General features: G+C 36.2%; 1 protein-coding gene across 1 annotated transcript in view; it reads left to right on the top strand.

Annotated features, from left to right (window-relative positions):
• The first annotated feature begins 2,562 nt into the window (after nucleotides 1–2,562).
• Nucleotides 2,563–25,836, top strand: part of LOC126484081 (WD repeat-containing protein 89) — a 277,264-nt gene continuing 253,990 nt past the window's right edge. The window contains exons 1-2 of the mRNA XM_050107451.1: nucleotides 2,563–2,986; nucleotides 18,293–18,440. Coding sequence (XP_049963408.1) covers nucleotides 18,295–18,440 — 146 coding nt within the window. The 5' untranslated portion in view covers nucleotides 2,563–2,986; nucleotides 18,293–18,294. The remainder of the gene's footprint in view (nucleotides 2,987–18,292; nucleotides 18,441–25,836) is intronic.

Genomic DNA, 25,836 nt, shown 5'->3' with positions numbered 1-25,836 from the left:
CTGCAACCATAGTGGTCACGCGGTTCCAGACTGTAGCGCCTAGAACCGGTCGGCAACCTCGGCCGGCAGTTTATTGTTCGTAAGCTGCTTTAAATTGTCTCATTTCATTATCTCTTTGGTTGGAAATTATAATAAATAACGAGAGATTATTTGCAACAGTAAGACAGCCATCTGAATTATACGTGAGCATGCTAAATTACTTGCCTCTACTACATTTATAAAGTGGATTTGTGTGGATACTAGTACAGTATTTAATATTTTACAATGAAATGGATTGCAACATGGCTGCATTTGAAGTGAAAAAAGTACTGTGGGTAGAATCAAACTGATCAGTTGTTGGAATTTATTCATATGTTGTCAGCCATTTGTAGTGTTACATAGAGAAACGCAATGAAACCTTCAGTTGTTTGTGTAAATATGTGTTTGTGGGCAGGCCTATTTATTATTAAGTAGTTCCATGTCTTAAGTGTGAAACAGTTTTGTCAACATCAGTGGTCAAGATTTATGTGGTTCCACTAGCTAACCCCTGTACAGATATTCACTTGAACTGTTGCTGTTGTTGTGGTCTTCAGTCCTGAGACTGGTTTGATGCAGCTCTCCATGCTACTCTATCCTGTGCAAGTTTCTTTATCTCCCAGCATCTACAGCAACCTACATCCTTCTGAATCTGTTTAGTGTATTCATCTCTTGGTCTCCCTCTACGATCCCTTGATGCCTCAGACCATGTCCTACCAACCGATACCTTCTTCTAGTCAAGTTGTGGCACAAACTTCTCTTCTCCCCAATCCTATTCAATACCTCCTCATTAGTTATGTGATCTACCCATCTAATCTTCAGCTTTCTTCTGTAGCACCACATTCCGAAAGCTTCTATTCTCTTCTTGCCCAAACTATTTATCGTCCATGTTTCACTTCCATACATGGCTACACTCCATACAAATACTTTCAGAAATGACTTTCTGACACTTAAATCTATACTCGGTGTTAACAAATTTCTCTTCTTCAGAAACGCTTTCCTTGCCATTGTCAATTTACATTTTATGTCCTCTCTACTTCGACCATCATCAGTTATTTTGCTCCCCAAATAGCAAAACTTCTTTACTACTTTAAGTGTCTCATTTCCTAATCTAATTCCCTCAGCATCGCCCGACTTAATTTGACTACATTCCATGATCCTCGTTTTGCTTTTGTTGATGTTCATCTTATATCCTCTTTTCAAGACACTGTCCATTCCGTTCAACTGCTCTTCCAAGCCCTTTGCTGTCTCTGACAGAATTACAATGTCATCGGCGAACCTCAAAGTTTTTATTTCTTCTCTATCGACTTTAGTACCTACTCCGAATTTTTCTTTTGTTTCCTTCACTTGAACTATTAAATGCCAAATACAAAATGTAAATAAAATTTATATATCTTGAAGGGAAAGTTATTGAGGAAGACATGACTAATGCACAAAAATTTGCACTGGGATAGCAGTTAAAGTTAACTTTAAAGCAAACTAGATTTTCATGAGATGTAATGGCAGCCTGGAAGACCGTGTTCCTTTAAGTAACTCTAGGTGCAATTTAACGTAATAAATGGAAAAACTGATGTGTCGACTTTCCAAAATATAACGTGGGAATTCCTCTTCCTCAAACTTCTTTTATGGTGTGTGAAATTCCTCTTCTGTAACACGAGATGACATTTTTTCGGACCAACGCACTTTCTCGGTGTTGTTTTGCACTTCTGCATTCGCTCTCAAATAGGCAAGTTATCCCTGCAACCTGCGGACTATTTAAGTCCAATAAATGTCATTTTCAGAAAATGTAGACCCCAGAATACATGCATAGAAGTCATCGCGTTGTGTATGTGCTCTCCGGTCTTTAAAACTGTTTAAAATCATTTTGTGAAGATCGCAGTTCCTTGGAAGAACAGTTGAGGACAGCAATGCGAGTTGAGATCATGTGACTTGAATTGACCTGAACGTGCCACGACATAATGGACAGTGTGAAAACACCTTGACGTGACAGTGCCATGACGGATAGTTTGAGCGGAGTATGAATTGTCCTTTACAAAAAAGAAATCCCAGTCGCTCAGTATACTAAATCCGCTGGTTGTATCTGTGGTGCAATAATTGGATAAAGGTGGTTGGATAGGTTCAAAGAGGTTAAGAGTCCTGCCCACGTGCAATATTTGTTGACAAAAATAGTTTGTCAACGTCCTCACACCATCAACAATATTGACAAATATCATCAGTTGACAACGCAGTTTTACAAGGCTAATGATTAGAACACCCAAAGGAAAGCATATGCTGCAAGCAACAGAAAATAGCGAAAAAGAGGTAATGAGTTTGAGAATGGTTAAAAAAAAAAAAAAAGATGATCTACTGGCCACATGTTAACTTACTGAGAATGAGAATCATGCCCCTGAAAGTTTTTCGAGGAGTCCTGTGCCGTACCGCACTAACAAGTTACTAATGTTCAAAAGGGGTACAACAGAGAAGGTCGGTACGTTAATGAGAGAAGCAGTCGCAGTCAACGAGAGATTAGGAGTAACTTTGAGATATCTGGCGACATGTAGGTCATTCTAAAGCTCGAAGTCGTATTGAAATCCAACGGTGCGCACGAACGACGTTTGGCTGATACGTGAATCTCTGTCAACACTTGATCTTATACGTTCATTTTCTGTTGACAATTCTGTGAATATCTTGAAGGACATCATTACTGCTCGATATTGTTTCTAATTTTGACAATACATCCATACGCCCTCAGACAGCCAGTATATTGACGGGTTGACAATATTACTGAAAGTGTGAGGGCCCCTTGAAACTAGATTCTTAAACTCGTTGATCTGGATTTTCCAGTGATTAAAATTTAGCATTGAGATCACTGGAATTGTAGAACGAATAACTTTGACGAACTTGTGTTGTATTTATGTTTACAAAGTTCACGTGGTGAAAACATAACTTGTTTTACTTTCATCTGGAAGCAGAAAAGGTGCATATTATGAAAGTACGTAAACGTATTTACTAATCTAAATAGTAGATAAGTAATTAGGGAAAGGTATTGTGATTTTGGGGCAGCGTTTATTGGTATGGTGTACTTTTAGAGGCCCCGTGTTTAATTAATTAATTGTATAGTAACAATTAATTAAGACAATATTATGTCATAAATAAGTAAATTAACATTTGTTGTAAGCTATCAATTGAAAATTTCAGATTTTTTTGTGTATTTCCCGGAAAAAGAAAAGATTTCATAGGTGCCAATTTAGGAATAGGTTTGTTTATGTTATCGTATTATGTAAAGCACGTGATTATTTCAATAAAGTACAGGTTGTGTTGTTAGTGTATTCTTACACGTTATCCATTTGATTCTCAAGTAAGCAGCCGAAGTGAAAAGATCGTAAATAAGTGAAAGTTCGTTCCATTCTTCTCAAGAAGAAGAAGAAGAAGAATTCTTGCGTGGGGGACTGATGACTTTCGCTGTTAAGTCCCCCTTAAACATCCCAACAACCACCGCCAATTCTTGCGGCCCCACACCTGAAGATTCACAAGTGAAAGTTTATTTAGTGTAGGCTCAGTTCTTTGTTTACTTTTGCTTCGTAACATAAACAATAAAGGTTTAATCGTTTCTATATCTACTATAGTTCTGAATTAGTATCCGAACGTTAGACCTAAACTTTCTAATAAATTTAATACATTAATTGAGTAGTCTAGGAAGTTATTCGTGTTGTTAACTTACACTAAAGCTAAAATTTTGTTTGCCATGATGTCGGTGACTGTAGCGGCATGGGAATTGTGAAAATAAACGTGTCTCATTGGTTGTGTAGGATTTGCTGTAGAGATAGGAAGATAGTTGTGTGGGAGGGGAAGATTGCTGCCCTTTGGGCAGAACCACATAAAACGAAGAAAGATCTGGAAAGATTAAGGGGAGAGAAGGGAATAGAGAAGTGTGAAGTGACAACAGTTTATGGAAGAAACAGGAATTGGACAATGTCATCACTGTGGAAAACAGGTTTGATCTGTTTCCACAGTTGGAAACTGATGAACAACAAGTAGTAGTAGTAATAGACAGGACACAACAAACTCTCAAAAAGTATTTGAGATATAAGAAGTCAAAAAAAGTTGTGAAGAAGAAGAAAGTTTTGTAGTTAAGTAGTGTTACAGTATTCAAGTTAGCTTCTTTCTTCTGTAGAGAGAATATGGAGAAAGCAGGAGTTGACATTGTTGGAAACTTTTTTGGTTTAAAGAATATTGATATTAATAAACTTCACTCAGTCACCACTTAGAGTCTTGTGCAACAGTAGTAGTATTTCATAACAAGTCCTTTATAATAGTAAGTACTTACAGAGCACCTTCAGGAAAGTTTAACATCTTCATAAAAAATCTGGAAGCTCCGTTGTCCCATCTCACAGTAAAAATAAATAAATAAAAAGAAAATAGTACTTGCTGGTGATTTTAATGTTGAAAAGCTCTGCCAGCGAAGAATTAATGCACTCAGTGACACTGTCATTCAATTTAATTCCTACTGTAAACTTTGCAGCTAGAGTATGTAAATGCTCTGAGACTGCTGTTGATAATATGTTTGTAGACATATCTAGTAAAAAAAGTAATAGCACAAAACCAATTGTAAATGGGCTATCTAATCATGGCATGCAACATCATGAACAATGTCAGTACCATGTTTGAAAACTGTTTTCCTCTAAAAGTTACTCAGATTAAACAGAAGTCTATAATAAAACCATGGATTACACAAGAAAAAAAGATTTCCTGTAAGACAACAAGGAAAATGTATCTGTCGACCAAGAATAGCTCCAATGCTGATGATTTAGCTAAATACAAGGATTAATGTAAAATATTAAAAAAAGTAATTCAGACATCTAAAGAAATGCACTACGAGAAGAAGATAGCAATGTCAGGGAACAAAATAAAAACAATATGGGATATAGTGAAAGAGGAGACTGGTAGAACCAGAAAGTAACAGGAGCAAATAGCACTAAGGGTAGATGACACATTAGGAACCGATGGGCATAGTGTGGCAAATCTTTAACAAGTACTTCGTATCTGTTACTGACAGAATGGGACTGTCAGGATCAGTAAGTAATGCCCTTGAATATCTGAAACTAGCCTTTACAAATAGCTTCAGGTACACGAATATGTCACTCACTTCACCAAAGGAAATAACTTCCATAATTAAATATTTAAAAACAAAGCATTCTAGTGGTTATGATGAAAAAATCAACAAAGTTAATTAAGGCATGTTCTTGTGAGTATAGTACAATTCTAAGTTACTTGTGTAACCAGTCAATTATAACTGGGACATTTCCTGACTGGCTAAAATATGCAGATGTTAAGCCTCTATTCAAGAAAGGGGATAAAGAGATACCATCAAACTACAGACCGATTTCACTTTTGCCAGCATTCTCAAAAATTTTAGAAAAAGTAATGTACAGACAGCTTCTCAACCATCTGACCACAAATAACATATTATCAAGAACACAGTTTGGATTGCTGAAGGGTTCTGATATCGAGAAGGCTATTTACACCTACAGTGAAAATGTACTTAATTCATTAAATAACAAGTTACAAGCAGCATGTATTTTCTGTGATTTGTCAAAGGCATTTGATTGTGTGAACCACAACATTCTTTTAAATAAATTAGAATTCTATGGTGTCACGAGCAGTGCTGCAAAATGGTTCAAGTCATACCTCACTAACAGGAAACAATGGGTGTCAGTGCAAGGGACTAGTGAATTAAGTCATCATCAGAATGGGAAGAAATTACATGTGGTGTCCCACAAGGATCCATCTTAGGGCCATTACTTTTTCTTGTGTACATTAATGATCTCTCATCAGTTACACTGCCAGAAGCAGAGTTCGATTTGTTTGCAGATGACACAAGTATTGCAATAAATAGTATGTCGAGTATAGTTCTAAAAAGGTCTGCTAATGATATTTTCATGGATATTAATAAATGGTTTAAAGCCAACTCACTGACATTACACTCCGAAAAGACTCACTACATGCAATTCAGAACCTGTAAGAGGTTTCCACATAGCATATGCATAAAGTATGAAGAAGAGCAGATAGAAGAGGTCGACAGTCTTAAATTCCTGGGATTACAACTTGATAATAAATTCAGTTGGGAGGAGCACACCACAGAACTGCAGAAACGCCTTAACATATCTGTATTTGTAATTCGAGTGTTAGCAGACATAGGCGACATAAAAATGAAAAAGCTTGCATACTTTACCTACTTTCATTCCATAATGTCATATGGTATAATATTTTGGGGTAACTCTTCAAGTCAAGCAAAAGTTTTCAGAGTCCAAAAGCGTGTAATATGTATTATTTGTGGAGTAAATTCACGGATGTCCTGTAGAAACTTCTTCAAATAACTGGGTATATTAACTACTGCCTCTCAGTATACTTACTCCTTAATGAAATTTGTCCTAAATAATATATCTCTTTTTCCAACAAACAGCTCAGTTCATACATACAATACCGGGAACAAAAATGATCTGCGGACTTAAAAGCACTTACTTTAGTTCAAAAAGGGGTCCACTACTCAGGAACACTCATCTTCAATAATTTGCCAGCAAACATAAAAAATTTAGTTACAAATAGAGATCAGTTTAAAAGAAGTCTGAAAGTCTTACTATTGGCCAACTCCTTCTACTCGATTGGCGAATTTTTTAATAGAAACAAATGATGTATTGTATATATTCATACTATTACTATTGTTATTTCAGCTTTAAAAAAAATGACATCTTCCACATCCACGAGGATCTCCTCAGCACGGATCTATGGAACGGAAAACTAATCTAATCTAATCTAAATGTTGCAACTTGTCAGGATGAAAAAAATTGTTAAATCTAAGTACAAGAGGGGAATAAATAAGTCAAAAATTGGGAATTTTAGAAGATTGCTCAAAGACATGAATTGGATAGATGTTTACAATACTTTTGGCTCAAATAGAAAATACAAAGCATTGATTAATAAAGTTACTTCCTCTTTTGGAAATTGTTTTCCCCTAAAGGTAACTCAAATCAAAAAGAATTCTAAAAATAAACCATGGATTAAACAAGGGCTAAAGATATCATGTTGGACAAAAAGAAGACTGTACCTACTATCTAGGAACAGCACTGATGTTAACATTGTAATATATTGCAAAGAATACTGCAAAATATTGAAGCCAGTAATCCAGAAATCAAAGCAGTTTTATTATGAGAAAAAGATAATTACACCAGGCAACAAAGTAAAAACTGTAAAGGAATTTAGTAAAGACAGAGACAGTTGGGGCCAGAAAGGAAGAGGAACAGATAGCACTAAAAGTAAATGAGACATTGCTAACAAGTGCATGTGGTGTTGCAAACCTCTTAAACATGTGCTTTATTTCTGTTACTGACAGCTTGGGGTTATCAGGTTCAGTAAACAGTGCAATGGAGTATCTGGGACCAGCCTTTACAAATAACTTCAGTAAAATGGAAATGAGACTCACATCTCCCAAAGAAGTGCCATCCATCACAAAATAGCAGCTACAATAACACGCCAATGACATTAATCACAGAGTGCTTATGCTTGTTGAGTTTTATCTTAAGTTATTTGTGTAATCAATGGCTTATCAGTGGAAATATGCTACATTACGCTTCTTTAGAAGAAGAATCGGGCAGGTAGGTTAGAAAATTGAAAAAGGGAAATGGATAGGTTAAAGATATATATAGTGGGAATTAGTGAAGTTCGGTGGCAGGAGGAACAAGACTTCTGGTCAGGTGAATACAGGGTTATAAATACAAAATCAAATAGGGGTATGCAGGAGTAGGTTTAATAATGAATAAAAAAATAGGAGTGCTGGTAAGTTACTACAAACAGCATAGTGAACCCATTGTCGCCAAGCTAGACACGAAGCCCATGCCTACTACAGTAGTACAAGTTTATATGCCAACTAGCTCTGCAGATGGTGAAGAAATTGATGAAATGTATGATGAGATAAAAGAAATTATTCAGATAGTGAAGGGAGATTAAAATTTAATAGTCATGGGTGATTGGAATTTGAAGATAGGAAACATAGTAGGTGAATATGGATTGGGGGTAAGAAATGAAAAGGAAGCCATCTGGTAGAATTTTGCACAGGGCATAAATTAATCATAGCTAACACTTGGTTCAAGAATCATGAAAGAAGGTTGTATACATGGAAGAACCCTGGAGATACTAAAAGTATCAGATAGATTATATAATGGTAAGACAGAGATTTAGGATCCAGGTTTTAAATTGTAAGACATTTCCAGGGGCAGATGTGGACTCTGACCACAATCTATTGGTTATGAACTGTAGATTAAAACTGAAGAAACTGCAAAAAGGTGGGAATTTAAGGAGATGGGACCTTGATAAACTGACTAAACCAGAGGGTGTAGAGAGTTTTAGGGAGAGCATAAGGGAACAATTGACAGGAATGGGGGAAAGAAATACAGTAGAAGAAGAATGGGTAGCTTTGAGGGATGAAGTAGTGAAGGCAGCAGACGATCAAGTAGGTAAAAAGACGAGGGCTAGTAGAGATCCTCGGGTAACAGAAGAAATATTGAATTTAATTGATGAAAGGAGAAAATATAAAAATGCAGTAAATGAAGCAGGCAAAAAGGAATACAAACGTCTCAAAAATGAGATCCACAGGAAGTGCAAAATGGCTAAGCAGAGAAGGCTAGAGGACAAATGTAAGGGTGTAGAGGCTTATCTCACTAGGTGTAAGATAGATACTGCCTACAGAGAACTTTGGAGAAAAGAGAACCACTTTTATGAATATCAAGAGCTCAGATGGAAACCCAGTTCTAAGCAAAGAAGGGAAAGCAGAAAGGTGGAAGGAGTATATAGAGGGTCTATACAAGTGTGATGTACTTGAGGACAATATTATGGAAATGGAAGAGGATGTAGATCAAGATGAAATGGGAGATAAGATACTGCGTGAAGAGTTTGACAGAGCACTGAAAAACCTAAGTTGAAACAAGGCCCCGGGAGTAGACAACATTCCATTAGAACTTCTGACGGCCTTGGGAGAGCCAGTCATGACAAAACTCTACCATCTGGTAAGCAAGATGTATGAGACAGGCGAAATACCCTCAGACTTCAAAAAGAATATAATAATTCCTATCCCAAAGAAAGCAGGTGTTGACAGATGTGAAAATTACAGAACTATCAGTTTAATAAGTCACAGCTGCAAAATACTAACGCGAATTCCTTACAGACAAATGGAAAAACTGGTAGAAGTTGACCTCGGGGAAGATCAATTTGGATTCCGTAGAAATGTTGGAACAGGTGAGGCAATACTGACCTTACGTCTTATCTAAGAAGAAAGATTAAGGAAAGGCAAACCTACGTTTCTAGCATTTGTAGACTTAGAGAAAGCTTTTGACAACGTTAACTGGAATACTCTCTTTCAAATTCTCAAGGTGGCAGGGGTAAGGTACAGGGAGTGAAAGGCTATTTACAATTTGTACAGAAACCAGATGGCAGTTATAAGAGTCGAGGGGCATGAAAGGGAAGCAGTGGTTGGGAAGGGAGTGAGACAGGGTTGTAGCCTATCCCAGATGTTATTCAACCTGTATATTGAGCAAGCAGTAAAGGAAACAAAAGAAAAATTCGGAGTAGGTATTAAAATCCATGGAGAAGAAATATAAACTTTGAGGTTCGCCGATGACATTGTAATTCTGTCAGAGACAGCAAAGGGCTTGGAAGAGCAGTTGAATGGAATGGACAGTGTCTTGAAAGGAGGATATAAGATAAACATCAACAAAAGCAAAACGAGGATCATGGAATGTAGTTGAATTAAGTCGGGTGATGCTGAGGGAATTAGATTAGGAAATGAGACACTTAAAGTAGTAAAGGAGTTTTACTATTTGGGGAACAAAATAACTGATGATGGTGGAAGTAGAGAGGTTATAAAATGTAGACTGGCAATGGCAAGGAAAGTGTTTCTGAAGAAGAGAAATTTGTTAACATCGAGTATTGATTTAAGTGCCAGGAAGCCATTTCTGAAAGTATTTGTATGGAGTGTAGCCATGTATGGAAGTGAAACATGGACGATAAATAGTTTTGGCAAGAAGAGAATAGAAGCTTTCGAAATGTGGTGCTACAAAAGAATGCTGAAGATTAGATGGGTAGATCACATAACTAATGGGGAGGTATTGAATAGGATAGGGGAGAAGAGGAGTTTGTGGCACAACTTGACAAGAAGAAGGGACAGGTTGGTAGGGCATGTTCTGAGGCATCAAGGGATCACAAATTTAGCATTGGAGGCAGCATGGAGAGTAAAAATCGTAGAGGGAGACCAAGACATGAATACACTAAGCAGATTCAGAAGGATGTAGGTTGCAGTAAGTGCTGGGAGATGAAGAAGCTTGCACAGGATAGAGTAGCATGGAGAGCTGCATCAAACCAGTCTCAGGTCTGAAGACCACAACAACAACAACATAGAAGAAGGGGCATAAGGAGATACCATTAAACTATTGACCAACTTCACTTTTGCTGGCATTTTTAAAAATATGTGAAAAGGCTGTTTTCAAGCATCTCCTTAAACATCTGACTGCTAATAATATAATGTCCAAGTTATAGTTTGGGTTTCTTGAGGATTCTGCCCAAACTCTTTGCCTTTACAAATGTCTGCTTGTGTCTGTGTATGTACGGATGGATATGTGTGTGTGGCGAGTGTATACCTATCCTTTTTTCCCCCTAAGGTAAGTCTTTCTGCTCCCGGGATTGGAATGACTCCTTACCCTCTCCCTTAAAACCCACTTCCTTTTGTCTTTCTCTCTCCTTCCCTCTTTCCTGATGAAGCAATCGTTTGTTGCGAAAGCTTGAATTTTGTGTGTGTGTTTGTGTTTGTTTGTGTGTCTATCGACCTGCCAGCACTTTCGTTTGGTAAGTCACATCATCTTTGTTTTTAGATATATATACATATACATTTTTAAGAGCCAATGACTAATTACTTCTTTTAACAAATATGTACTACATACGGACGTCTCTATAATGTGTATTCATGAATCCAACCCTCTTTCATTTAAGATTGGTACAATAGCAGATAATTGGTACAAGGCACACATGCCCATTTGTTGTCAGCACTGAGAAACAAACAAGAAAACATTTCCATTATTGTGTCCCCTCCCACCGCAACAACAAATCTATCTGCCCCTGTACCACGTGGCACCTGTAAAGGTGATAGAACAACTTTACGCACTCCTACTTACAATTTTTCCAGTATATTTTTCATTTGACGAAGGAGACAGGTATAGCCGACAGCCGGAAACCATTGATTTTTTACCGAACTTGGATATATATCATTTAGCATTCTTCAGAAACTGTAAACATTAGCACGTGCTAAAATGAAACAGTACTTTTGGAAACAAACCACTCGCAACTGTTGGATGTATATGACTCCTTCGCCAAATAACATTGTTGTGCAGTTGCTAACAACAATAAGCCATGTTTATGACACTGAAATTCTGCAATACAGGGAAAAAGATTTTTAAATACCCGTCCTCCGGTTTGACAACTATTAGATTATGAGGGATATATTCGTAGGAGACATATGAGTAGTTGTGTCACGTTGTCAACAATTACATTTTTAGTCAGTCTTCACAGGAGTCGAGGTTGAGACCGACAGCAATAATCGTTGTGGTAGCATGAGCCAGTGATGACATGTGCCATTCACAGACTTTCACAGAATGACTGTCACCATGTTTACGAGTGTTGAAAACTGCATAAAATGCTGCTGATCAAATTTCAATAAACTGGAAAAAAGTATACAGTGCATCTGACTAATTCATTCCAGTTTAATTATCTCTGTGAAAATAAAATTCACATCACTTGCATAATCTTACAATATTCATGTAGCTAGGCAGGAGCATATGAAGGGTGAAGGGAAGGAAGGGAATCATTAGTAATTTTGTGCCACTATCAAAAACAAATCTGGGATCAGTGTATCTTGTTCCTGAAATTTATTTTAAAGTACTTTCATGCTAGATGAGATAGATGTATTATTAAAATATTATATTACATTATTCAAATGGCCACAAAAATTTGTTATAATTGCCTTAATCTCAGACTTTCAAAAAATATAGAAATAAATTAGAAATTTAAAAAATAAGAAAACGTCAGATGCACTACACATGCAACAGGCTTTATGAGAAAGCTACAGGTCTCTTATTGAAGCTGGTTTTTATTCCTTATAATTGCAAAACAAATGTAAATACAAATATATAATTTTTCATCAATGTGACTTGTGATGTTGATCTTTTTTGGCTATGTCGTCTATATCTGCGTCGTTTGGGCTGCGTGCAATCCTCATTGCATCTTCCAAATGACTAAACAACCGATTACGATATTTATTTTTCAGATTCTTCATTTTTGAAAGTGAAGCTTCACAAAGGTAAGTTGAAGAAAATAGTGTTCAAATGAATTGTGCACAGTCTCATGAATTTTTATAATTGTTAGGCACAAAGTTCCAAAATTGAGTGTGCTGTTGTATTTCATGATGTTCTATAAACAGAGCTTTAAGCTGTGTGTTATGCTGAAGTTCGATTATTTCATTTAGCAAATTAGTTTTAGGAAATCCAAATTGGCAGAATAATTTGAGATCATCATGTCCAACATGCCAAGGGTTCTCTACGAGAATGAAACAGCTTCGAATATTTCTTAACATCTGCAAATCTGTTTTTTATTTCTTCCACATAGGCTTCCAAATATTCTTTCATGTTTTGGTAAATAGTTACGGCGATAGTTAAGCCTGATTGGAACATAGCGACAATTGGAAAATTAGACAGATCTGTTACTTCAAGTTCATTTATATAATTGCAGTTTGGCTTCAAATGCAAATGTTTTGTTAGTCATTTGCCCAGTTATCTTGTTTGGTCCTTGTAATTCCAAGTTAAGTGTGTTGAATTTTTTTGTAATATCAGTTAAAAATGCTGTAAGTATCCACCATTCATCATCATCAAGTTCAGGACAAACCGTTCCAGCACTTTTCCTTGGCTTAGCCATCTGACAGTAGTATGTAGGAGAACATCACTGTAAAAAGCTTGCAATTCCTGCAGAAGTTCTTTAAATTTTCGGTGATTATGTTCACGGGCATGAATGAAATTTATAACACTTATAACCGTTTGCATAATGTTCTTCAGTTTGGTATCTGAAATTTGACATGCCAAAATTCTTGATGCCATAAGCAGTGAATGGAGAGTAAATTTGGCAAATTCCATTCCTTCTTAATCAGTGTTATCAAACCACTGTTGACGTCCATCATTGACGGACAACCATCCGTACATACTGATATTAATTTGCTCATAGATAAGTTTTTTTTTTTTTTTTTTTTTTTTTTTTTTTTTTTTTTTTTTTTTTTTTTACAAATTCTTTAATGACATCCACAAAATCACATCCTTTTGTGTGACCTTTCGTGGTTATAATTGCTAAAAAATCTTCCTCTATTACCCCATCATTTGTGCAGTAACACACAAATAATGAAAACTGAGCCATCGAAGCTAAATCTGTACTGGAATCACATGCAAGACTGAAGTATTGGCATAGTTTGACTTTATTAATTACTGCCTCAAACATGTATTTTGAAATATCTTCTATACATCGTCGACAGGTAGATTCTGTAAGTGTGAGCTTATTTATTTCAGCTGATATTTGTTTACTGTTGGAGAAATTTTGAAACAAAGTTTCAGAAACAGTCATCATACATTGCTTCACTAATTCAGCATCAGCTTTCATATTTATTGCCAGAATATTACGTACGTGGTATGATTCTCTTGTGGCAGTCTCACTTTGCCCAACTGCTGATGACAAATGGTAGATTTTAGATGAGCAATTTTTTTCCTTTCTTTCATTTGAATTCAAAGCAAAAACTACTGTAAATGAATTGTGCTTACTTGTGTAGTGGTGAAATAAATTGTAGCTCTTCAGTCCCACAATTGTATCCCAGCATATTAAGCAAGTAGCAGTACCTTCTCTGTGCCCACTTATAAAGCAAAACTCTTCTTCCAATATTTCTTGGAAACATCTTTTCTCTTCACATATTTTCCTCTTAGTCACTGTTCTTGAGGGTACATCAGACATTATTTATTCCACTAATAATTATATCACCAAAAATGAGCACAAATACACTCAATATGCGACGAATGCTCAGGGACACAAAAAATTAGTTCACGACTGACACACTGACACGACAAAGCTAACAATGAGGCGGTTGCGAGACAAGCCTGCCGCTGACAAACGAGCAGCCGTGGGCCCGCGGCGCATTTGATGCACGACTCACATTGTTGGCTAGCAGGCACTCACACCTTTAGCGCTGCAGATCACCGGCAAGTGGCGCATTAAATGAAAGTGGTGGATGGTTTTCAGTTACCTAATTACTTTCCCGACTTTAATCACAATTCTACGCAGTTTCTGTAAATGAAACACCGCTACGCCAGGTAAGTAGGTAACTAATGCTACCTGTGCGAAGCTGAGGAGGGTTGCGGGCCGCATGAAAACATGATCCGGGGTGCATGTGGCCCGCGGGCCACAGTTGACGACCACTTCTATAGATCAATAACTTAACAGGGACTGTTAGACCAGCTTAAGTATAAATGTCTGTTAGATTTCAGTTTTGACAGCACTTGATCGCAACAATCAAGATTAGGTATTTTGGGTAAGATAAATTTATTGAAAGTTCATTCTGACAGTCTATTAATTCTGTAAATATTAGCAATACCTGTAATGTAATCAACTACTGACAATCTCCTGCAGATGATCAGGGTAGTGAGTATTATATTCAGATGTTTTATGTTATACTTTCTGACATGTTCCAAACCCATGAGAATCATCACATTTTTGGATCTGTGGGATGAAAACAGAATCTAATCTAAATAATATGCAGGGATTTGAAAGTAGCCTTTTTCATACAAAAAAGCCTGCTTACCAACTCAAGCTATGTGATTTGATTGTATGATACTACTAACAACATGTCTGTCCTCGGGCAGTAGATGTGTGGGGCCATTGAAATCCTGCATGGCACTGAGTGTGGCCCTCCTGACCTTTTGATTCTGTATTTGCATAAGAGTCATGCATGCCCACGTAACACTAGAAACCACATTCTTGGTATGCCACTATCCTCCAGTTGTCAAATTCAAATATTTTTTGGTAGACCTTTCCTCTTCTTACATGAAGCATAACAGTATTCTCACTGTCAACATTCAGATATGTTTTCTGAATGAAAAACCCACCGTTTAATCTTTCTTTATACAGTCCACTGTCGTATTTCCCATCTTATTATCATCTAATACTCTTTTCATGATAGTGTCTCCAGGTTTGTTTTCATTGTGTAGCGCTGCTATAAATTAATTTCACAGTTCAGTGTTCCCTTAATTGTTTAGTGCTGGTTTATCATCTGACATCTTGATTTTTGCGCAGCTACTTCCCTTTCCCCAAAAAGTTGTTTTAATGTTTCTACATGCAGCATCCATTTTTCCCAAAGTGATTCACTCTTCTACACTAGCCATTCTTGTTTCTTGATAATCTCATTTTATACACGTCTGTAATGCCTTTAGCTTGATTTATTTGCTGCATTTTTATACATTCTCCTTTTGTCTATTAAATTTAGTGTTTTCATACAATGGAAAATCCAAGATGGAATGTGACAATATTAAGAAAAGGATAATTGCTACTCACCACATAGCAGAGATGCTGAATCGCAGGTAGGCACAGCTAAAAGAAAAACAAAATTCAATACTTTATTTTGAGTCTTTGTTGCTCAAACTGTGAGAATGAAAGTATATTGGTCAAGGATAAAATCTAGAAGAAAAGGAGCTGTTCTGAATTGATGTAGTGATCAGATGACCAAAATGAAAAAAAGAAAAAGAAAGACTTTATTAGAGGTTAAAGTACGTCATAAAGTATTGTTGTTACATGAATAAACAAAAATTACTAGCCAAACTCCAGTGTAATTTGACCGTTACTGTTATCTTAGCATGAACTTATATTCGCATTCAGTGGTTCAAAATCCTGATCACTGCAAAACCCAGGGATATCAATGTCTTTATATTTGCATACTTCTGCGGAGTGAGTGGCAAATGTCCCATTCTTCACATCAAATCTTTGGTCATTGGATGCTAGGCAATATGTGTCAGTATTTGAAGTATAATGCCTTTACTTTTTACTCCATTAATATTTTGGTAAAAAACATGACAGTCATACCTTGCCGTGTATCCCAAAGGTAAAAGCCACTCTCAACCCCCTTCCCCCACCCCCACCCCACCCCGCCCCACCCCTTTCTCCTACTTAATGACTGACTGGCTCTTGATTCTGCTGTCATCCATGCCAGTTTATCCATACTTTCTCTTTGGAGATGTAGACTTTTCTTTCATGTGTTATTGAATTTACCAAGCCATATCCAATAATGTAGTCCTGATCTTCATCGAGACTCTTTTCTGCCCCGTCCTTTGTTACCACGTGAATCTCCTTTGCAGTATCCCTACACAAAGATTCAAGGTGTTGTATCTACATTCCTACTCTGTTAACTACAGGGAAGTGCATGCAGAGGGTATTTCCTATTGTACTATTTATTAGAGCTGCTTCCTGTTTCATTCACGCATGAAACGCAGGAAGAATGACTATTTAAATGCCTGTATCTGTGTTGTAACTAATCTAATCCTGTCCTCACAATCCCTACAGTGATGTGTATGGGGTACAGTATATTCTTAAGAGTCATCATTTAAAGCATGTTCTTGAAACTTTGTAAATAGGCTTTTTCAGGGTAGTTTGCAGCTATCTTCAGGTATCTGTCAATTGTGTTTCTCCAGCACCTCTATGACACTGTCCTGTGGATGTTACCTTTCATACTGTCCCTTCTCTGTACATGTCCAATACCTTCTGTTTATCCTATTTGGTACAGGTCCCACACACTCAAGCAATATTTGGATGGGTTGCATCATTGTTTTGTAAACAGTCTCTTTTGTGGACTGATTGTGTTTCCCAAATTATACCAATAAACTGAAGTTTGCCACCTCCTTATCATTATTCCATTTCATATCCTTAAAAAATTTTACACCCAGATATTTGTATGAGTTGACCAATTCCAACTGTGACTCATTGATATTTTACTAGGTTGGAACAACACACAAGCATTACGGAAATGGTTCAGGAACTCAAATGGGAATCCCAGGAGGGAAAGCGACATTGTTTTGGAGGAACACTGAGAAAATTTAGGGAACCAGCATTTAAAGCTGACTGCAGAACGATCCTACTGTCACCAGCATACATTTTGTTAAATAACCACAAAGATAAGATATGAGTAATTGGGGCTCGTATTGAGGCATATAGACAGTCATTTTTCTCTTGCTCTGTTTGTGAGTCGAACAGGAAAGGAAATGACTAGTAGTGGTACAGGGTACCCTATGCCATGTGCTGTTTGGTTGCTTGTGGAGTACGTGTAACGTGCTGCGTCCTCCCTACTAAAACAAGTCTTCATTCATCACATATTTGGCTTAATACCCCACACAAACTGTACTTTTAATACAAACTGTACTTTTAATAATATGCATGGGTGCGATACTGTGTCAAATGCCTTTTGGAAGTTCTGTGTGTATTGGAAATTCTATTTGTATTGCATCATCTGATGGAGACTGTAGTAATTTTTACCTAAATTTTCCTGCAGCTGCTAACCTCTCCCAGGAGTGCTACTTAAAAGTATGAAATTTGTGCTGCTCCTTTCTACTATATCAGAAACACATGATTTTCTAGTGAAAGCCTGCTGAACTCTGCTTATGCATATGTGTTTCTGTAGCTGTTTTATCATATATGTACTGTAATAATTCTTGTATTATCAGAAAAAAAATCTAGTCTCTCGCCTTAAACAAAATGAAAGCTCATTGGTCTACACAGTATGGTTGGGTGGTGTAGGATCAAATCTCTTGGGAAGTCATTTATAATTTTAGATTTTCCAATTATAAAATGTTCAAATTACCGAGCATTACTTGCAGCATATGTTTTCTTCACAAAGAACTAAAACAAGTAATGTTATGTAATCAAATCCAAAAGGTAGGGTGTGGATGGCAATCTTATGATATTCTCAGTTTTTAGGATTGTTAGTAGTTCTGATAATCTGACAATTGTATAATTTCTCTTACAGAAGACTTCTGAAAACATTATATTAAATTATGAAATTACAAAAATATGTGGTGAATTGTACATTTCCTTAACTGATCGTGATATGATTGCAGTGTAGCAATTAAAAATGTTGAATTGACGCCGAATTGATTAGATGTGCATTGAAATATGTATATTTTATTAATAGGAATGACTGGAATGAAAGTGGAGGGAAGGGAAGGAACTGAGGACCCCATGAACACTGATGATAATGTAGTGACGAATTCCTATAAGCTACTTGATGAAGTTGCTGTTTCCTTGGAACAGAAGTGTATTCTTCATATTTGTGGCCAAAGGTATGTTTTATTGCTATCTTATTCTTAGATTAATGAAAACCACATTTATACCACAATTGTGCAACCCTTATTGCATTTTAAGGGCTTTAATTGTAGTACCCTGCTCATAATCTATCTAGTAGGCCTACTTACAATTTGTCAACAATTTGTGTGGAAGACAGGGAGACAAGTCATGGGAGAAGTCTTTTGTCAGATTAATAATTATTGGTCTGATACCACTGTCATTCTACCTGTGGTATGTACGTAGCTACCTTTATGATTTTGAGGTTTGTTCCATGTTTGTGTCTTAGATATTCAAGTCATTGTAAGTAAAATGGCATTTTCAGTGTTGGCAGTTTTTCTGTTGCATACTGCAATTGGTAACTGTTCACACAGGTTGCAGTTATTAACTTTTGGCACTTTGAATGGTGGGAAGTGAACATTACGAATGATGAATGGGATGGTTTGAAAAAAACAGTATTTGATAAGCGCCATCTTGATGTGGGGCATATGAAATTATGTAGCAGCATAATGCAGAATATTGTCATATAAAACATAATGCTCCCTAAAAATTAAACTGTTCTTGTAGGTTTCTGCATAACCACAACCTTGGGAATTGGTACAGTTTGAAAATACTGCACAGACTTTTCAAACATATTATTGGGCTATGCTTCAGATTAGCTCATCACCACAGCGGTCCCCCCCCCCCCCCCCCCCCCCACACACACACCAACTCACAACCAAGCTCTGATGTAACCTAGACCTGGGGCTACTTTATAGAAAACATTGTTAGTCAGACAGTTTTCCATCAGTCACTTTCATTAGCTTTGCCAACTCACAATCAAAGCATATCGAAACAGTAACCGAAGATATCTTGTTGTATTGTGAGAAACATACAACACAAGAAATGTATACAAAAACCTAACTTTATAATCCGTAATAGTAGAATTAGTAATCATCAAGCTGACACTATGCATGTCGAAAACAAAAGAAATCAATTTGTATCTTCCATTGAAACAAGTCATTAGTAATCCATTAATCCTGAGCTAATAATGAGCATCAAAATGAACACAGGGAATAGCGAACACAGAGTGTTGTCCTAGCGAGACTGAATACCATAACTCCCAAATCCTCCAAAAATAAATGGAACAAGCGATGGACCTGATTCCCATTGGCTATACAAAACATATCACAACAGAAACAATACCAAATTCAAATAAATGCAAATACCCCAAGATTGGTGAGCTTTTACAGCTTGAAATTTAGCGTGGACTTCAATGCGAGATACTTATAATAGTTTCCACAACAAAGCTTTGTCTCAAAACCAGGCAGAAAGTCCAAAGAGATTCTGGTCGTATGTAAAGTATACTAGCATCAAGACACAATCAATGCCTTCACTTCGTGATAGCAATGGAAACACTTTCGAACACAGTGCTGTTAAAGCAGAGTTACTAACTACAGCCCTCCAAAATGCCTTCACAAAAGAAGACGAAGAAAATATTTCAGAATTTGAGTCAAGAGCAGCTGCCAACATGAGAAACTTAGAAGTAGATACTCTCAGAATAGTGAAACAATTTAAATCACTTAATAAAAGCAAAGATTTAGAAGACAATCTGAGCAGCCTTCTGAGGTTGTTCACAGATGATTTATCGCCTAGTAAAGTCATCATAAGAAGCAAACAAATTGCAAAACAATTTAGAAAATTTATCTGTCTGATGCAAAAATTTGCAATTGATCCTAAATAATGAACAGTGTAAGGTCATCCACATGAATGCTGAAAGGAATCCGTTAAACTTTGGTTACATGATAAATCAATCAAATATAAAGGCTGTAAATTCAGCTAAAAACCTAGGAATTACAATTATGAACAATTTAAATTGCAAAGAACACGTAGAAAATGTGGGGGAGGCAAACAAAAGAAACCATACCAAGTGGTCCAACACTCGTTGCTTGACCATCTCAGAAAAAATTTATATTTTCTAGGTGAATTCCCCAATGTTTAGTGGTCACAAAAATATTTTTTTAAAAAATTTGTTGTTTATTATTTTGAAATGGTGGCCATATTTGTTCTAGGCCGCGTACATTTTTTCGTATTTGCAAGTGTCTACATTTTTTACAATTATTCAGTAGTGGATTGTCCTAAGCCTTTCAGATAAAATACATTTAGTTCAACACACTCTGGGCTACAGATTAACATCATTACCACTTAGCTGAACGTGTTCTTTAATATATTTTTAATAGTTCAAATTTAAAAAACTCAATTTTTGAACAGTAGTTTTACAAAGAAAGATTAATTTCTCAGCTTTAATATTTTTCCTACTATCACACTGTATGGTGTAGTTACTTTTTATAAAAGTATCAATGGTGAACAGCTTACACTTAAAAAATACACTATTTTAAAAAATGGATTTTTTTTAATTTTTCCATTTGTGGCCTGCAATATCTTTGTTGGGGGACCAGATAAAAATCTGAAAATTTCACAGTTAATAGACCTTTATGATATCAAACTTCAGAATAAATTTCAACTTTGAGATTCAATTGGAAGTTATGGAAAAAAGATTACAAACATGAGTCAAAAACACATTTTTCAACATCTGCAATATCTGGTAGGCTAATCAAATAAAGTATACCAACTGCATAATGTAACACACCACATTAACTAGCTAATGATTATTTGTCGAAACAGTGCTGTGGTAATTGTTTTAGCAGGCTAACAATTGCATGTGCAAGCCTATACAAGTCTGATTGTTGTCTCCCCCTTAAACCAACAATTGTCTACTCACCCTTATTTAGCTAAAAGTTCTTGAAGTGTGCAGTTGAAAAATGATGTCTCAGTGTTCTGTTGGTGTTATTATTGATGAAACATGTCATAATAGTGTGTGTGGAGTGTATCCTAAAGACATTACTTTAATCGAAGATTACAGTGAAGAAGAAAAAGTGTTGTTTTACTTACGAGTTGGCCCAGAGATCAAATCAACATGCAAGTACCATGAAATGAAATAGTTAAAAAATTTTCATCACCTCTTTTGTCAGTCTTGCATGGACCTTTTTGAGAAACATAAGAAACCTATAACAAAAGGTCTGCGAGAAATAACATTTGATCATTGTTCTAAAAATAAAAGCCATTTTGTCAATCTCATACCAGGAAAATCATTGTGTCCAGCATGTTAATCTAAGATATTTGTAATTCACAAGAGAAAGGATAGTGAAACCTCTGATACAGAATTTTGTAACTTATTAGCAACCATTAAAAAAGTAGGTACAGCTTGTGAGATCTTGGGTATATCGCCTGCTAGTAAAATTAGAAAACTAAGTCAAGATAAAGACCAAGTGCCTTGAATACAAAAATTGAGAAAGTGGCAGCTACAGTCAAAAAGAATTTGGAAGTTCCATTTCAAAATACAATTTGTACTAAAACAGATGGAATTTCTAAAACTTCACCAACTGAATATGATGATTTGATAGAAAAACTAAAAACTAAATGCAGTACTTCAAACAAAGAGGATAAAATTAAGATTATTAGTTTACCACCAAATTATTGGAGTTGAGCAGAAGTTAATGATGAATTTAATGTGCCAGAATGTCTCGTTAAATTAACATGGCAATTAATAAAAGAACAGGGAATTTTACCAGCATTACAGAAGAAAAGTGCATCTAATTTGGTAGATGAAAACACAATCAATAAAGTTATTAAGTATTATGACTATGAAAATAACAGTCGTTTGATGTCTGACAAAAAAGACTGTGTTTCTGTGAAAGAAAATGGTTCTAAGATTCAAAGACAAAAAAGGTTAATACTGTGTAATTTAAATGAACTGTTCACTGAATTTAAAAAAGAAAATCCTGACATTGAAATTGGAAGATCAAAGTTTTGCTAGTTGAGACCAAGATGGTGTATTGTTGCAGGGGCATCTGGCACCCAAAATGTTTGTGTTTGTTTGTATCATCAGAATGTAAAGTTGATGGTAGATGGGGCCAATCTTAGAGTTGACTATAAAGACCTTTTGGAAGTTATGGTATGCAATATTGACAGTTACAATTGTATGATCAAGGGAAAATGTGAAGATTGTCCAGACAAACAAGCCTTACTTGAAACTTCCTGGCAGATTAAAACTGTGTGCCCGACCGAGACTCGAACTCGGGACCTTTGCCTTTTACGGGCAAGTGCTCTACCATCTGAGCCACCGAAGCACGGCTCACGCCCTGTCCTCACAGCTTTACTTCTGCCAGTATCACGTCTCCTACCTTCCAAACTTGACATGTTTGAAGAATCTGAAGAAAACGATTTCATGCCTGAGAGTATAAAATACAAACAATGAGTGACACAAGACAGAACTGAAATGGTGACAGTCATAAAATCACGAGATAAATTTTTTGAAGTGTTGGTGGTTAACTTTGAAAATCTGAAAAAGCATAATTTTTTTACAAAAGCTCAAAGTAAATTTTTGAAAGACAATAAAGCAAACCTTGGCAGCTGATGGATGCTTAGTTCTTGCTCACTTTTCAGAAAATTATTCCTTTGTTGTTCAAGATGAAGTACAAGGGCACCACTGGGTAAACAAACAGGCCACAGTTCATCCATTTGTATTCTATTATAAGGATGAACTAATGAGCCGCAGCTTTTGTGTCATAAGTGACTACCTTGAACACAACACTACAGCAGTGCACATTTTTCAACTAAAATTAACAAACTACGTTAAACAGCTTCACCATTCCATAAAAAAACTGATTTACTTTTCGGATGGGGCAGCAAGTCAATATAAAAACAAACAAAAAAATTATTAACATCTCCTTTCATAAAGAAGATTTTGGGTTTGATATAAAATGGCACTTTTTCGCTTCAGTGCTTGGGAAGAATGCTTGTGATGATGTCGGGAATACAACAAAGCGAGCTGTCACAAAAGAAAGTCTGTAACCGACCGATGACAAGAAAAGAGTTTTTCTTTTGTCATTATATCTCTCTGCTGTGGTTGTAATAAATCCTTGTTTTTGTTTACTTGTGTCTTACTATTGCTTATCAAGCATGTTTCCAAGGGAGATATAGCTGACAGTACTCTAGATTTCAATCATTTCATCAAAGGCTATGTGTTAGATGTAAATATCATGCCATCTTTGTAATCTTCCAGGCTGATTTAGATTTCTGTTGGTTAGACTGTAATGCAAAAGTAGGTAAATGGGTTACAACGTCAAGCATCCTTCTCATCATTTGAATGCTGGTTGCAGTACATGAGTAGCCACATCCTTCAGAACTGCTGAGGCTGCAAGTCCATGGTATTACGTAAGTGCCTTGACAAACTACTTGTCACAGGGCACATGGGTTAGCATGCAAACAGGAACAATTTCAGGCTTCCTGAATTATGCAGAAAAGTTTCATAAGGGGATGGGATGTTTGGATTGTGACAGTGTCTGAATAGAAGGCATATTTACGTTGTAATGTAGGTGCATCCATTATCGTCATCCATTCACTCATTCACACATATCCTGTAGATCCCATCATAGGGTGAATGTAAATGAGTCACGTTATACATGATCACAGAAATGAAGTTATCTAAATTACTAAATGGGTAAAACAGTCACCTGGATCCAGTTGCAGGTTGCCCATCTTATGGTTTCCAGGGGCAACAAAAATTTAATTTTCGGTATCCCATATAATTGTTGACCAAATCTAAAAATTTTAAATGCTGTAATAATTTACTACTTCAGAGGTATAATCTTACATTAAAGGTTTAACAATGTAAGTCAAGTATTAAAGTTAGAGACTGTGTTTATGTCTTGAGGCAGAATAACCAATGGTGTGTAGATTATCCAAACTAAAGTTGTCCAGTATTTGAGAGTGGGAGATTTAGCAACTTCCAACAAATTTTACTAAGAATTTCAAACCCTTCTGAAATTTTTTCTCACTGACAGTCCCCACCCCCACTCTTCGATACCCTGCCCTCCACATATTTAGTAGTTTATCACGTACCACATTTTTGAAATAGTTTAGCACTTACTATATTTTTTATTGTTCATGCAGTGAAACTTTAACATCAGACATACCATTTTAATTTAGTTTTTCTTTACTGCTACCTCTACTTGTAACACATTTTCCAGACAGTATCCAATTATATCACTGTATGACATGTATTTCAGGAGATATGATGTCATAAACATTGGGAAGCACTAAAAACCAGTTTTCTTAAAATGAAGTGCAAATTATCCCAACTATACTCATCCTGTGTTTGATAATGTTTTATTCATGGGAGTTTGTTCTTTAAAGAATCAGGGGTGGGGTTGCACATGTATAACAATTTGGTAGAGTAAACAAACATCCATCATAAATGATGAGCAGATTGCATTACCCATATCAAAATGATAATGTTGTATTACTCCTCTTGTCATCTCCACTTCCAGTCATAGCCTATTTTCCTGTAGACTGTGGGCCAGAACTATTATTTGCTTCATAAAAAGTAGCACCAGTTTTTACTGATATAGAGAATTTATCCGGGATCAGCTAATGATATGAGTAATGAAAGTGGTGAGTTATTGCATTTAGTTACGAGTAACAAATTTCTTTTGCATTGCTCTGTTTGTTACTTGAACATTCATGATCAAAACAATGAATGTTACTGTGGGAAATACCTGTATGCCACAGTTTACTCATGCTGAAATTTTAGATTAACGGGAAATTTGTATGCAGATGTTTTGTTTAATCTCTAGCATTGTATCAGAAACAAAGTTCTCTACCAACTTGGTTACTCTTCACGAGAGTTCGAGACAATCAACAGAGAGCATTCAAATTTTAACGCTCCATGTGTTCAGAGTAATACAACAGTACAATTTCAAAAACTCATTGGTGGGTAAAGACCAAATTTTCATATTCTTTCATTCTTTCAACTGCTAGAATATATTGTCAACCGTCGGTATCCTTTGGCTTGGATTGAATGATATACAGCTAGTTAAAAGAAGACATACAAAAAAAGTATTAAAATTGGCAGTTAAATGCTCCATGTGAGGCTACTTGATCCTAACTAGGTTGTGTTACATTTCAAGTACATTAATTTCAGTGGTTTTCTGTAACTACATACTTAATAATTGTGTGAATACACTGATAACTGTTATCCCCTACACTACTAAGTGATATTTGTATATCAGTAATCCAACAATGGAAAATCCAGTGTGGAATGCGACAATATTACGAAAAGGAAAGTTGCTACTCACCATATAGTGGAGATGCTGAATCACAGGTAGGCACATCAAAAAGACTGTCACAAATAAAGCTTTCGGCCATTAACAATAGACGTACACGCGCACACACACACACACACACACACACACACACACACACACACACACACACGACTGCAATCTCAGGCAACTGAAACCATACTGTGAGCAGCAGCACCTGTGCATCATGGGTGGTGACTGGGTGGGGGTG

The sequence above is a fragment of the Schistocerca serialis genome, chromosome 6 (genome assembly GCF_023864345.2).
Source record: "Schistocerca serialis cubense isolate TAMUIC-IGC-003099 chromosome 6, iqSchSeri2.2, whole genome shotgun sequence".
NCBI classification, from domain to species: domain Eukaryota; kingdom Metazoa; phylum Arthropoda; class Insecta; order Orthoptera; family Acrididae; genus Schistocerca; species Schistocerca serialis.
Note: the sequence above shows the minus strand (reverse complement) of the source record. Positions and strands in the feature narration are given on the sequence as shown.